The 13,452-nt window shown below is 44.9% G+C and overlaps 1 protein-coding gene across 1 annotated transcript in view; it reads left to right on the forward strand.

Annotated features, from left to right (window-relative positions):
* Window positions 1-12,335, forward strand: part of LOC121872887 (superoxide dismutase [Cu-Zn]-like) — an 18,682-nt gene extending 6,347 nt beyond the window's left edge. The window contains 5 exon segments of the mRNA XM_042375976.1: window positions 10,329-10,517; window positions 10,883-11,000; window positions 11,211-11,257; window positions 11,260-11,403; window positions 11,770-12,335. Of these exon segments, the coding sequence (XP_042231910.1) occupies window positions 10,398-10,517; window positions 10,883-11,000; window positions 11,211-11,257; window positions 11,260-11,403; window positions 11,770-11,949 (609 nt within the window). The 5' untranslated portion in view covers window positions 10,329-10,397 and the 3' untranslated portion in view covers window positions 11,950-12,335.
* Window positions 12,336-13,452: the final 1,117 nt, after the last annotated feature.

A 13,452-nucleotide genomic window follows, 5' to 3' on the forward strand; every position in this document is an offset into this window, starting at 1 on the left:
TACAGCTAAATGTCATACGTTCAAGGGTGTAGCCAGGATTTGGTAATGAAGTGGTGGACTTTTAATTAGCAGTTGGAACGCCTCGAACCTCACCACCCATGTCAATCTCATCCACCCCATCCACTCCCTTTCCTTCCATTTCTTTGACTGGAATGAAATTAAAGGTTTTGTTCTTACATGGAAATACCGGAGCGGATCCTGGGATTACCTACAGTAGGGATGATTGTAGAAGGTCACCTTATGTAGGGCGGAGAGATTACATCGGTGTACGTTTGTCGACTCCACTTCAAGCCATTTGCCTCCTGTTAACACCAGCAGTATTTAGAGACTTGGGTGTTAATACGATACTGCTGGCCAGAGTTCACATGAAGATTAGCTCTGGTTTATTTCACCCTAAAATTAATCTTCCTAATGCTAGTATAGTCAAATTTAACCTAACCTAATATGTCTAGCCTAGTATAATCTACTATAACCTAGGATAGCATAATCTAATATAACTTAGCCTAGCGAACCTAATATAACCTAACCTACCCTAATCTAATTCCACCAAGGTAGAATTGGGGTATTTAATCTTCAGGTGATATAAGGTTGAAGTGGGTGGGTAGGTAGGGCAAGACAGTGAGGGGTAGTGGATAGGGTAGAGCAGTGAAGGGTTGTGTGCAGGGCTTAGGTCAATGATATGATAGGTGAATTTCCAAGAACGAGCCCTTGTTTAGGATACATTAAAAGAAAATTTCCCAGGAGAAAGACTCGCCCCGGTCTCCCCCCCTCCCCACCCCTAGACCCCCGAACCCACTCCCATTTCCGACGTGAAAGTAAAACAAAATAATTTCTGGAAAGGGGTAGGGCTCGTTTCTCACAGTATGTATACAGTACGTTGGTGGGTAAGTAAACGTGAATTTGAACTGGTAAATTCCTTCGTATTTCTGAGATTCTTACAAAATATGTGCGAGTCCTTTGATATTGTTGGAAGGTGCTCCTCTCTTATGCAGGAACCGCGAACCTAAAACATTACTCTCCTATCCTGCATGATTTTTTTTACACACGGGGATTACCCCCACCAGGGCACAGGTCAATGACTCAGTTGACCCACATAAGGGCTTGGAGGTGAAAATTAATAAAACATAAAAGTATATAATAATAATAATAATGCAGGCCCATAAAAAAATAAAAAAAGATGAAAAGAGAAAAATGATATAATTATGTATGTTGTGTTGTCAAAGTAAGGGAAACAATTGAAGCCCTGCAATTGTGTGTAACTGAGGCAGAAAGTCAGATCAGCAAACTGGGACTTGGTCAAAAAATTTTGATGTCGTATGGCAGCAAGGTCTACCATTAGATGATACATTATGCTTCCAATTTCTTCCAAGGCGGTAGTACCTCCCTGGTTGATAGCTGCCAACTACCTTGGTGTCTATCTACATATTTTAACATGTTTAATTATATTTTTACGGGTGTTAATCAATATTTTAATTAAAAAAATAAAAAAATATCCGGCATTAATGTCACTCAACCATGGCTATTACTGTCCTGTAGATGTTTTATGTATACTGTAATACTACGCTTCAGCAACTATACTTTGTAAGCGTGCATTTTCTTTTGTGTCAACTGTGGTTTCAAGTTCCAGAATCTAGACGAACGTGACTGAGGACATTCAGTCGGGGTTTAGTGTAAAGACCTAAGACCGGATAGGCTTGATGGGAAATACTTCAACAGAGCTACGAGTGGCCGCGAATCACATATGAATGTGGAAGATTACATGTGGAGAGTAACGCTTTGTTATGTCACGGAAAGCTGACTACGAGCTTCGCTGTGATTTTTATACTCAGTGACACTGGGGAATGTACTGTACGGCTTATCTATTTGAATATTATTTTAAATATTTATATAGTTAAAAATATAGTCAAAGTTAGTATATCTTTTTTATTCGTGTTGAAAATAAACACGATGATGGATTACCAAATTAGTTAGAACATTAGTTGTATACGTCAGCAGCATGACAATATAACGGGGCCTCGCCTAGCCTAGTACACTACTAAATTAGAATACCAGTTTGTGGGAATTTTGTGTCGTAGTAGGTAATATAAATTAAGATTCATGTGGGAATATTTTGTTTTTATATATAAATGTTTTATACGAAGAAGCAAAGCAAAATTTACACAGGAATTGCAAAATATTCTGAGAAACCTGAAAGAAGGGGTTTTGTTGTTCGTGTTAATATATCCGGTAGAGAAGTGCTTCGTCTCTTGTAACAACCAAATGTGTTAGTTCTGTAAAAATCATCCTCGCCTGTCCATAACCATGCACGCATACCCAATTAACCGTCCGCGCATTCCAGGTAATCATCCGCGCATACCCATTAGCCCATTAATCATCCGCGTAGGTATCATAACCATTTGTCCATTTTCAGTAACCAGAATTAGGTTAGATTAGACTGTTAGGTTTGGTTAGGTTAGATTAGACTGTTAGGTTTGGTTAGGTTAGATTAGACTGTTAGGTTTGGTTAGATTAGACTGTTAGGTTTGGTTAGGTTAGATTAGACTGTTAGGTTTGGTTAGGTTAGATTAGACTGTTAGGTTTGGTTAGGTTAGATTAGACTGTTAGGTTTGGTTAGGTTAGATTAGACTGTTAGGTTTGGTTAGGTTAGATTAGACTGTTAGGTTTGGTTAGGTTAGATTAGACTGTTAGGTTTGGTTAGGTTATATTAGACTGTTTGAATTAGGTTAGGTTAGACTCTATATAACTGTATAGATATGTACATACCAAGATATGTGAACACGCCTGACGCCAGGACTCTTGTTACCATTCATTGTACCATTTATTCACATGTCCGTATTACTACATATTATTATAGCATGTCTGATGTCTATGCTTATGTCTAATGCCTATGTTCATTTACTATGTCCCGATGTACTATGTCTGTACCGCGCTAGTCGAGTAATTAGAAGACCTCATTTATTGTCCTAGTAATGTCTAGCAACTCTCCTTGCCTAGCTAGCTAGTTTCCCTCAGATCGGCCTCGGCCTACCTACGGTCCGGGGTCCCTAGTAATCGCTCCTGTATCGGTTGGCTATCACGCCCAGTCTTGTACACTTATTGAATATACCTACTGCTCGTGCCCTGGAGTTTCAAGAACCTTGTCTAGGATTACATCCACCACACCACATGGCGCAGTTTGAGTAGCTCCAACACGACAGTTTACAAGCCTCAAGAGCCGGCCCCGTCTGTTTCCCGGCCTCGTGTTTCCCGCCCAGAAGATATACTCCACAGTGCCCCTGGATTTAAAGTGCTTTGTGACCTTGTGAAGTGCCCTAAGTGAAGTGCAGTGCCTTTCATGTCTCTTTGCTATGTTTCTGCGGCCCTACAGGTAGCAGACACGCCTCCAGCCCAGTTTCCAAGACAGCACTTCCGGCATACATCCTCCATCCACGCAGGCCCGCAAGCCACTGATTGACTCCCTCCCCTCCACTGAGTCATCACCAGCATCTCGCCCGGGCGCGCGGAGGAATACACCGCCGCCAGCCGCCTCCTCTCACTTCACAAATATTACAGTTAATTGCTCTTTACTGCTTTGTGGTTACAAATCCATTGAAAATACTTCTTTCCCATCGCAACAATACCAAACACGAGATGTCTGCGTTTGAAATTTGCAGTGAGGAGAAGCGACACTCACGGCCTCACCCTCACACTCCATGAGACCAATTCAGGATGGGGCGAGGATATCGTTAATTCATACCTACAGTTTCCAGAGAAGAAGCCCAGGCGTCGTGAGGAAAAAGCGACATCAAGAGGGTATTAAGACAGATTGAGAGGAATCAGCTTACTGTCTAAACAACAACACTAAGCTGATAACCGCAAATTTGGACCTATTGAATTGCTGCAAGGAGGACGACTTCACCAGCTGCCGGCAAATTCTTTAGCTTCAGCCTCTCTCTTCAGAACGCCTCCTCACGTCACCTATCTCCTAGGTATGCCTCGTGTTCTCGTAGTCTCAGCTCTCGTGCGACCTCTTTTCTCCTCCACCGCCTTCGAGTTCTGCAGCGATTCAGTTCCCAGCCTCTTGATAGGTACTGCATATCAAGTATACCGTCAATGGCGACGTGTTTGAAGACGCTGTTATGCCTCAATCGAATGCCCCTCATAAACAACTCATCCAATTAAGATCGTGCATTTCTCGATGTTCAACTCCTCCAGGCACACGTTAGCATCCGATCCCCGGTCAGTGACGAGGTTTTAACGCCTTGCAGAGTCATTTCGTGGCTCGCGTGACTGCGATCGAATAGGGGAGCTGCTATCCGCAAACAAGCTTCTGGGGAATTCAGGCTTCATGCACGGCAGGACCTAGCGTAGGGTGGACTACAGGGCGATCCTGCCTGTGCTGGTCCAGCTGGATGATCTTGCTGATGGGTTGTCGTGTGAGGACCTGCTTCGAAACTCCTCACCCTCGACGCCGCCTCTTCCTCACCGACTTCGTCACCTGTTGCAGGTCGTATGGAGGCCACAAGAGAGCTGCCTCAGCTATACACTCATCGCCATCTCAAGTCACCCGTCTCCGCACCGAGATAATGATGCAGACGATCCTCCACAGCCCGTCGCGATGCCAGCTTCTCCCGAGTCCTGCGGCATGACACCAGCACTGGTTGGGAAAAGTGCCCTGCGGCTGATAGTACATGTAAATCTGTGGTTTCAAGGCCATTTACACCTCGATAGCAGGCCTCGTTGGCGGCTCCAAAGCAAGGACCTTGTAAGTGTTGCAGGTCCGCCGAAGCCTCCATCTCCAGTCAAAACGTCTCTTCACAGCCCGGCAGAACGTCCACACACCGTCTCCAGAGCAACAACGGATGTGACCGTGGGATGATACCTCAGTCTGGCTTGTCATCCAATGTTCGTCTGTCCTACGCAACTCTCCTCCTGATGATACCTGACGCGGGCGGACATCACGTTGGACCAACCTCGGTCAACATCCGGGGTAGCTTACCGACATCCACGGCGGGACGATTACTGGTCCAGCCCTCCACGTGCGGTTTGCTTCCCTAATCGGCATGAACAGTCAGTTCGCGCCGCACGATCCACGTCACAAACCTCATGGTGTGGACATCAATCATCAAGTTCAAACCCATGACCACACCTGCTGCCGCCCGGGAGTTCGATTCCAAGCGTCGTCTTGCTCCCAACCCGACCTCAGAAGGCGCCCGCTCAAAGAAGATGACAGGCCCCGATGAGAATCCACCTCAAGCCTGGCGGCGACGCCTTTCGCCATCCACACACCCAGGCCTATCCCCTTTGCCATACGGGACAATTGAAGGCAGAGCTCGATTCCTCTGGTGCGGCAGGGGATCATCGAACACGCCGGTGAGGGCCTCTGTGGTGCCACTTCATAGTGCATCCACACCAGCGGTGCGCCGGTGATTTCGCCCGATCTCAACTTCGCAGGTCTCCCGTCCGCCCATCCATCGCCCTCGCCCATCCAAGCAGTCCGCGGAGCGTCACCCCGTCTGCAAAATTCTTTGCCACGGCGGATGCACTACGTGGTACTGGCAAGTCGACCTGCGGAAGGATAGCCTCGCCATTTCCATGCGCCTCAGGCCGCTTCCCGCACTGCCGCGGACCCATGGGCGCGCTGCGGGATGTACTGCCTCCGTGGGGATATGGCTCTGCAGGGTGTCACCAACTGCGTGAAGGTCGTAGATGACATCCTGCTCTTCGACGATAGATCTTCCGGCCCACTTGAACCGGGTTTTATCCGGTGCTCACAAGATGTCGTGCCCATGGTATCACCCTGAACAAGGAATAATTTGGTGGTCGCCACTTTTTCAAACACAACATCTTAGAGGATCTCAGCTGATGGGGAGAAGGTGCATAAGGGACTTCCCTGCTCCAGCGAACCTGACCGACCTTCGCTCATTTATGGGCCTGGTAAATCAACTGGCCGACTCTCCCCTAAAATCGCCACATCAGCCCAACCTCTACGCCCCTCATGCCCCCAAGCGCTCTTTCCTCTGGACTCCTGACCGACCTCGTTAGAATCATTTGAAGGCGTTGCTGTCACCACCAGTCCTGGCACCCTTCGACCCGTCCTTACCAGTGGTCCTCCAGACCGACGCCTTCCTATCAAGGCCTCGGATATGCCTCGCTGAACCACGGCCAGGGTAGACTGCGCTTAGTTCAGTGTGGCTCCAGGTTTTGGACAGGACCAGATACGCCAGCCATTGAACTGAGATGCTGGCAGTCGCCTGGGTTATGGCCAAGTGCTTAGCCTTACCTGTTCGGCGCTGGGCATTTCACCCTCATGACAGTTATCGCCCGCTCATACCCATTCTTAATCGCACTACGTTGGACGCCATCGAAAATCCTCGCCTCAACGTCTCAAGAAGACCGCCCTGCGTCTTTACAGCTGTGTGGCTGGCCGAAGCTTCTGTAGCATACCAGACGCCCTCTCCCGAGCCCTGTTGAGTGCCCACACCTGAAGATGAAGTCGACTGTACCACGGCCGCTGCTCACGTTCGGTCTTTAGTGACACACACAGCCACTTCTCTTGCTGAAAGGCGACAGCGACCTCCCTCATCGAAGACGATAGGACTCTCCAGAGCTTTGCATCGCCGCGCTCAAGACCCGCATCGTCCAACTCTCGATAAGTCTCCGCTGGATTCCCCACCAACGCGCTGCAACTTCACGCCTCCACCCTCCTTCTGGAAGCTGAGGGATAGCCTCATTACGGGCCGGAGAGCTGGTGTTATGCGGCCCCAGGATCGTCGTTTCCGGCTGCCTCAGCGCGGCGCACCTTATCCGCCTCCTGGCAGCCACGGGTTGAAGCCACCAGGCGCAGAGCCCGTCGATATCCGCTTCTGGCATTGTGGCGCGATATGTAAAATGCTGGTTGAGGCCTGTTGAGCCTTGCAAGCGCTCAGCCCAGCCAGCAACAAGACGTGCCTGTGCTTGACCTCCCAGCGGCCTTTGAGTCACGTGTCCGCCGACTTCTTTAATGTGGCGGGAAGGTCTTTCCTGGGTGATGGCAGAAACTCTCTGGTGTGTGAAGTAGTTCCTGTGGTCGGACACCACCTCTTCCAGGGTCATCGGATGTTTTGTTTGCTTCTTCCGGGAGAATGAGTTGCTCTCGCCTCGAACCGACAGTTGGCATTTCAGCCTTCGAGTTCAAGAGCTTGGCGGCGCTGGGGCGTCCATCACATCGTCACCTCCCTCGTTACCCTTGAGCGAATGGCCCACGCCGAGGCAGCGGTAAAGTCCGTAAATCCTCTTCCTCAAAGACAGCACCGGCGGGAACCTGGACCGAGGGGGGCCTACTGGAACTCCGTGATTGCCCCTACCGGCTCTCCTGCCCAGGTGTTGTATGTATGCCCCCTTCGTACTTGTTGTGCCTGCCCACCCCAGTCCTTCTTGTTAGATGAATGGCGGATCAAGGCGGGCAGTGTGACGCCGTGAGGCTGCCCGGATAGAAGTGACAGCCACTGTGGCGTTCAGCCGCCCCTTCCCTTGGCCGTCGGCCGTCGTTGGAATCAAGGACCCGGCGTCACTTTTACGGCTGGGACAAGGTTGGGGTCGGTCATGGGCGTGTGCCGTTGGTACAGTCCTTTCCCCGGTGGTCGTGTGGTGGCGAGAGGCGTATATCCTTAGTGACGTAAGCTGGTGGCGGGCTGTATCGTTCCCTGTACGCCGCGGAGCCAGGAACGAAGGTCGTCAGTTGATCTCCATTGTCCTCGTGGCTCCCGACTCATGAAAAGAGTCGTAGCTCGAGTGCACTCGAGGCGTAGGGGGGAGGAGGTGTATAGATTATTGCATACCAGAGATATGTAACTGCCTGATGCCAGGACTCTTATTACTGTTCATTGTACCATTTATTCATGTCATTATTCTTATTGTTATAGCATGTCAGTGTCTGTGCTTATGTCTGTGCCTATGTTCATTTTACTATGTGTCCCCGTTTTTAATATGTCTTGTACGCTAGTTCGAGTAATTAGAAGACCTCATTTATTGTCCTTGTGTGTCTGGCAGCTCTCCTTGCCTGGCTAGCTAGTTCCCTCAGATCGGCCTCGGCCTACGGTCAGGGTCTCTATTAATGTCGCTCCTGTATCGGTTGGCTTCCAGCCCGGTCTTGTACACTTGTTAATATACCTACTGCTCGTGCCCTGGGTTTCAGAACCTGTGGGATTGTATCACCACAATAACCTACAGCTGGTAACTTTCATGTCACTGGCTTCTAGAAATCGCCTTTGAAGTTATGTCGGAGACGATCAAGACACTTTCTTAACCCCAAAAAGTTTTTATTTTATTTTACTGGTGTGTATTGGCGGGTGTCTATTAATTTTACCTCACTTGTCGGGGTGCATACAGAGGGAAGCCTGCATTGTGTGTTTTATGAAATTGGTGTGCAGTGTTGGTAGATGGGGGGTTCATCTCTCTCTCTATATATATATATATATATATATATATATATATATATATATATTCTCTCTCACATATCTTTACTCCAAATGTGACAATTACGTGTAAAATATATGTATACTTAAATTACTGTAATTCATTTCGAATTTAACTTAGATTAACTACAATGTTAACTTAACCTGACCCTAGCTTACTCTACTCTACCCTAATGTAATCTGACAAGCTAATCTAAACGTAACCTGCACCGAACATAATGTAACCTGAACCAAACTAGCTTAAACTAATCTTAATCTGACTTTTCCTAATCCAATTTTAACATGACCTAATCTTATATAACTTTACCTGGCGTGACATAATATAACCTTCACTATAGTGTATCATCAATCTTAGCCTAACCTAACCCATCCCGAACTAACGTAATTGTAACTGAACTAAAATGTCTGGGATGGTACACACACACACACACACACATATACCCACGTAAACGCTTTAAGGATACGTTGGTAGTGTTTAGTTACTGTCTGCCGTCTAAGTGTTGGAATCAATACCTGTTACTCAGACTGACGAACAGCTGGGCGGTACCAATTAATTTACAGTTGAGGGTAATTGGTGTCGTGGTGAGGCTTGAGTATATACTGAATTCATGAGATGGAAACATTAACTAGATTATGGAATGGAAAGAAACACTAATACTAAGAATTTTATTAATTTTATTTTATTTTTTAAGAATATAGATAGATATATGTACAATTTCGGCTTCATTCGTGGCTGTTCTCGTTTGTTAATTCGTTCAATAGCCGCTAGTATACGGTGCAAGTTTGAAATAAGGAATGTGGTTTAGTAAGCATTTCCTTTATGTTTAGGTGACAGGAAAGCAGTAGAAGTTGTCGTAGATTGCAGAATAGTCATATAAACCAGTAAAAAATATAAACCCGACTGTTAAACAAGTGAGCGTCGACAATGGAGGATTTTCACGACACAAACACTGCTGACTCGTATTATGGTATGGGAAAAACTCTTTAGTTCAGCAGTAACAGTATTTAAAAGCTCGCCGTATTTGAAATTTATAAATACTCAAATATTTACATAGAAATAACTTCTTTTCACCAGTAAAGGTACAATAGGCATCGGCACAGTTAAGGGAAGTTAGAATACGAAAATGGATTATATTGACTTTTCGGACACTTGGTGGACACATTAACGTAAGGTTTCGGACACAGTGTCAAGCCACACAGTAGCCTGGCAAGTATGGCTTGCCTTATACTTCTATACTTTGTATAATCAATAATGTAGGGCTCTCTCTCTCTCTCTCTCTCTCTCTCTCTCTCTCTCTCGGTAAACTAAGCAGTGTTCTTCTTCTTCTTTTGGCCTGAATAAAAACACCAAGAAGGTTCACTTATCGTTTGTCAAATTTAGATGATGTCTTACCCAACCAGAATCTGGATCTGCTCACGAACACCAAAAAATAATTAAAGAAAATAGAAACTATTTTTCCCCACCGCTATACGCTTTTGGATTGACTTATATTTCCCAAACCATCACTTTCAACAGTGCCCCTCCCCGAAAGTGGTTCACTCTGATTGGTCAATTTCCTCCATGATTCCTACTTTCTAATTGGTAGTGACGTCAGGGGTGGTGACGTCACAAGAATTCGCTGGAGGGACGCTGGGGGAAACCCGTCGTCCTCTGCTTATGATGTCATTGTTGGAAATAATCACACACCACCGCGTGTCTAAATTATTTAATATTTCTATCACGTAATATTGTCAAATTAATTGATTTTATTCAATTGGGAATATAATGTAAGATCATTACATAAGTACTTATATAACTTAATCTCATCACTTTAACTTATCGGAACTTAACACCTAACTTAAATTAACTTAATATTACTCATTTATTAAACTCACAATTTTATATTCTAACAGGTAACATCAAGGTAACAGCAGAAGCAGTAACAAGTAACCCTAGGAGCAGCAGCAGTAAAAACAGCGGAAATGGGCAAATGTGTGGCATACGTCGCGGCATCTGTGGTGTTGCTGGGTATAAAAGCTCTGGTGGCCGGATTAGCAGTATGGTACTCGCATGATCGTATGAATGAAGCTCTTTCTTCCCAGGTGTGTGTACTGAATTATTTGACTATTTACTTATTTCTGTTTTATTGTTGTTTTTTATTCTTGCTTATTTTCATTACTTAGCTACTTGGTTATTTTTTACTAATTTTTTTTTACTTGTTACTTTCTTATTTTTTATTTAATTCTTACTTATTTGTTTTTTGTTTTTCACTCAATTACCAATTCACTGAATGTTACAATTTGTTAATAAATGATAACTTCTGAAAGATCCTGAGCACTATATTTGAAATTTGCATGTATTTGTATCTGTACCTATACTTGTAGCTGTCCCTGTGCATATACCGTCACCCGTACCTGTTCTTCTTTATCTTAATTAACAGTGGAAAATATCGTGTGTTCCTTTACAGAGTCGCACTGCTGGGTGTTTGCTATCGGCCACCGACTTGGGAGAAGGTGTGTCGGGCTATCTCACCCTCAACCAGCGCCGGCCTGGTACCTTCGTCCACATCACTGGCAATATCTCCCGTAAGTGACAGTTGTTCTACATTGTTAAGGACTGACTATACAGGTAGGTGGTTTCGCAAAGGGGGTAAACGGGAAGGGGTGGTATTTTAAGGGTTGTATTTCTAATGGGAAGAGGAATGTACTTTCTCAACTAATATGTGTACCCTACGTTTTGTGAGTGTGTGTTTGTGGGGCAACATCACCAACCCAAGTTTAATTCCCTCCCATCAGACCTGTCAGAAGGACTTCACGGGTTCCACATCCACGCCTGGGGGTGTCAGCCGGAGCCGGTGACGGTTGTCGGGACGTCAAGGGCCACTACAACCCCGATAACAACAACCACGCTACACTCCGCCATGTTGGAGATCTGGGCAACATACTGAGCGAGAATGATGGCTCAAACCAGACCATTGCCTTCATCGATGTGAGTATCCTGTGCTTGTTTGTCTGAGAATTTATCTAATATCATGACGGGGGAAGGAGGTCGGTGGCGAGTGTAGGATTTCCCTCATTGTTCTTATTTGTCTTGTCCAGGACTATTTTAAAGCCCAGTAATGTTAGTTTCTCGTCAACTCAAGCTTCAGTTTTGAAGGTAAAGAGCTGGAATTTGGTATGGATTATACACATACAGTACATCCCAGTTGATGATAGTCCAGTGGGTCTAGATGTAGTCACGGACATAGGCTGACTTAAAAAAAACGAGGAACTCCGGATTTTCCACCGAGTTATTATTATTATTAGTATTATTATTATTATTATGGTCAACAATCTCTACTATTTATGTTAACAGATCAAGGACCACGTCATCAGCCTGTGGGGGGAGAAGTCCATTGTGGGTCGGTCCATTGTTGTTCACGCGGGGCAGGACGACCTTGGTCTCGAGGGCACAGAGGCGTCTCTGAAAACTGGAGACGCTGGGGGTAGACTGGCCTGTTGCACCATCTACCTCACCCCTGAATCTTCGATGTAGATGAATCTATAAGTAGACGGAACCTTGGTAGACAAGTCATATTGTTGATCTTATTTTCCTTGTTGAATGACAGCTTTATCCTCTCTTGTCACTGATATGTCTGTTAGCCACTTGGGCGAGCGGACACGTCACTTACTCACCGTTGGCAAGTACTAGGCATGCACTGACTCCAAAATATTTCTGAACCTGCACCTGTGTTGACCAAGTCTGGTCATTATAAAAACAACTCACACCTGAATCTACTTTGTATATAAGAATTGGTAGATGAAACCGCTAGTAGTTATACCTAGGTGGCGATGACTGACACATTGACATAGGCACCCTAAGTTTGGGTCAGCCTCCATAAACTGAACAGGGATAAAAGCAAATAATGAATCTCAGTACAATTTAAACGCCATTTTGCATTATACCCTTAGTGGGGCCTTTAGATGCGTTCTTAGCTTCAGCTAAAGTACAGGTAGTAACGTATGATCCTAAGAGAATCTGGATACTGAATGGCGAACGCGGATGACTTGTTCTCAAGTTCTGAATGTTCCGGGTAGGTTAATAAGCCAAATTCACGGCCCAGATTCTCAAAAGATATTACATTTTAATTTACTGGCGTTGTAAGAACACGTCTAATTCTCTCACTTACCTTATAGTACAAAGTGGGCGACCAAAATAGCTTTGAAACTGCACTGTAGTAGATCTACTGTATACATATGCCTCGTATCCTCCACCTCCCCTCCTTTTGAGGTTACGTCAAGTTAAACGTTTGAGAGGAAAAGCCGCGAAGTAGAACGTTCTCTCATAATTTTGTTTGGGAAATTTTTTGTAAATATTAGTTAGGAAACACCTGAAGAATATTACGCCTGACGATTTTATTCAGCTGACAGGGGACACCAGTTACAAAGTGGTTAGTATACTATCTGCAATAATACGGCGGACTACTCGCTTGTTTTGGTTTCAAAGTGCCTATTAAGTTTAAGTACTCAGATGATAGTTAAGTGACCCCTCCAAAAAAAAAGAACAATAATTACAAAATAGGAAATGTTCTGAAATCTAGAGTTCTGAACAATTGCGCCTCCATCCTTGTGTACCCTCTGGACAGGATAACACAGTTTCTGACGTACATGTAATATCACCATAGTTTATACAAGTAATACTTCGCTTCATGCCTGTATATAGTTTCGTAATTGAAAATAAATCTACGTAAAACCACATAGTACATAATATCTGATATATCGGATAATATTCAAATCTATTAGAGTTAAAAGAGCTGTAAAGTTTAAATTTTTGGGATTTCTGATCTCATTCCTGTGTTGTATGTTTTTGTCTGTAGTGTGGATAACTTTATTGTTTACACTGAAGATTCGTGTTAGATTTATAATGTCTTTTTGTCTAGGAGTAGTACATGAGTTTACTGCTACCGTAGAATTTGTGATTATTTACTTCTGTGAATACTATTTATGAATTTATATCTACAGTAGAATTTGTGACTACTTCTATGAGGTTATGGTACTT

The sequence above is a fragment of the Homarus americanus genome, unplaced genomic scaffold, assembly GCF_018991925.1.
Source record: "Homarus americanus isolate GMGI-L3 unplaced genomic scaffold, GMGI_Hamer_2.0 scaffold11022, whole genome shotgun sequence".
NCBI classification, from domain to species: Eukaryota; Metazoa; Arthropoda; class Malacostraca; order Decapoda; family Nephropidae; genus Homarus; species Homarus americanus.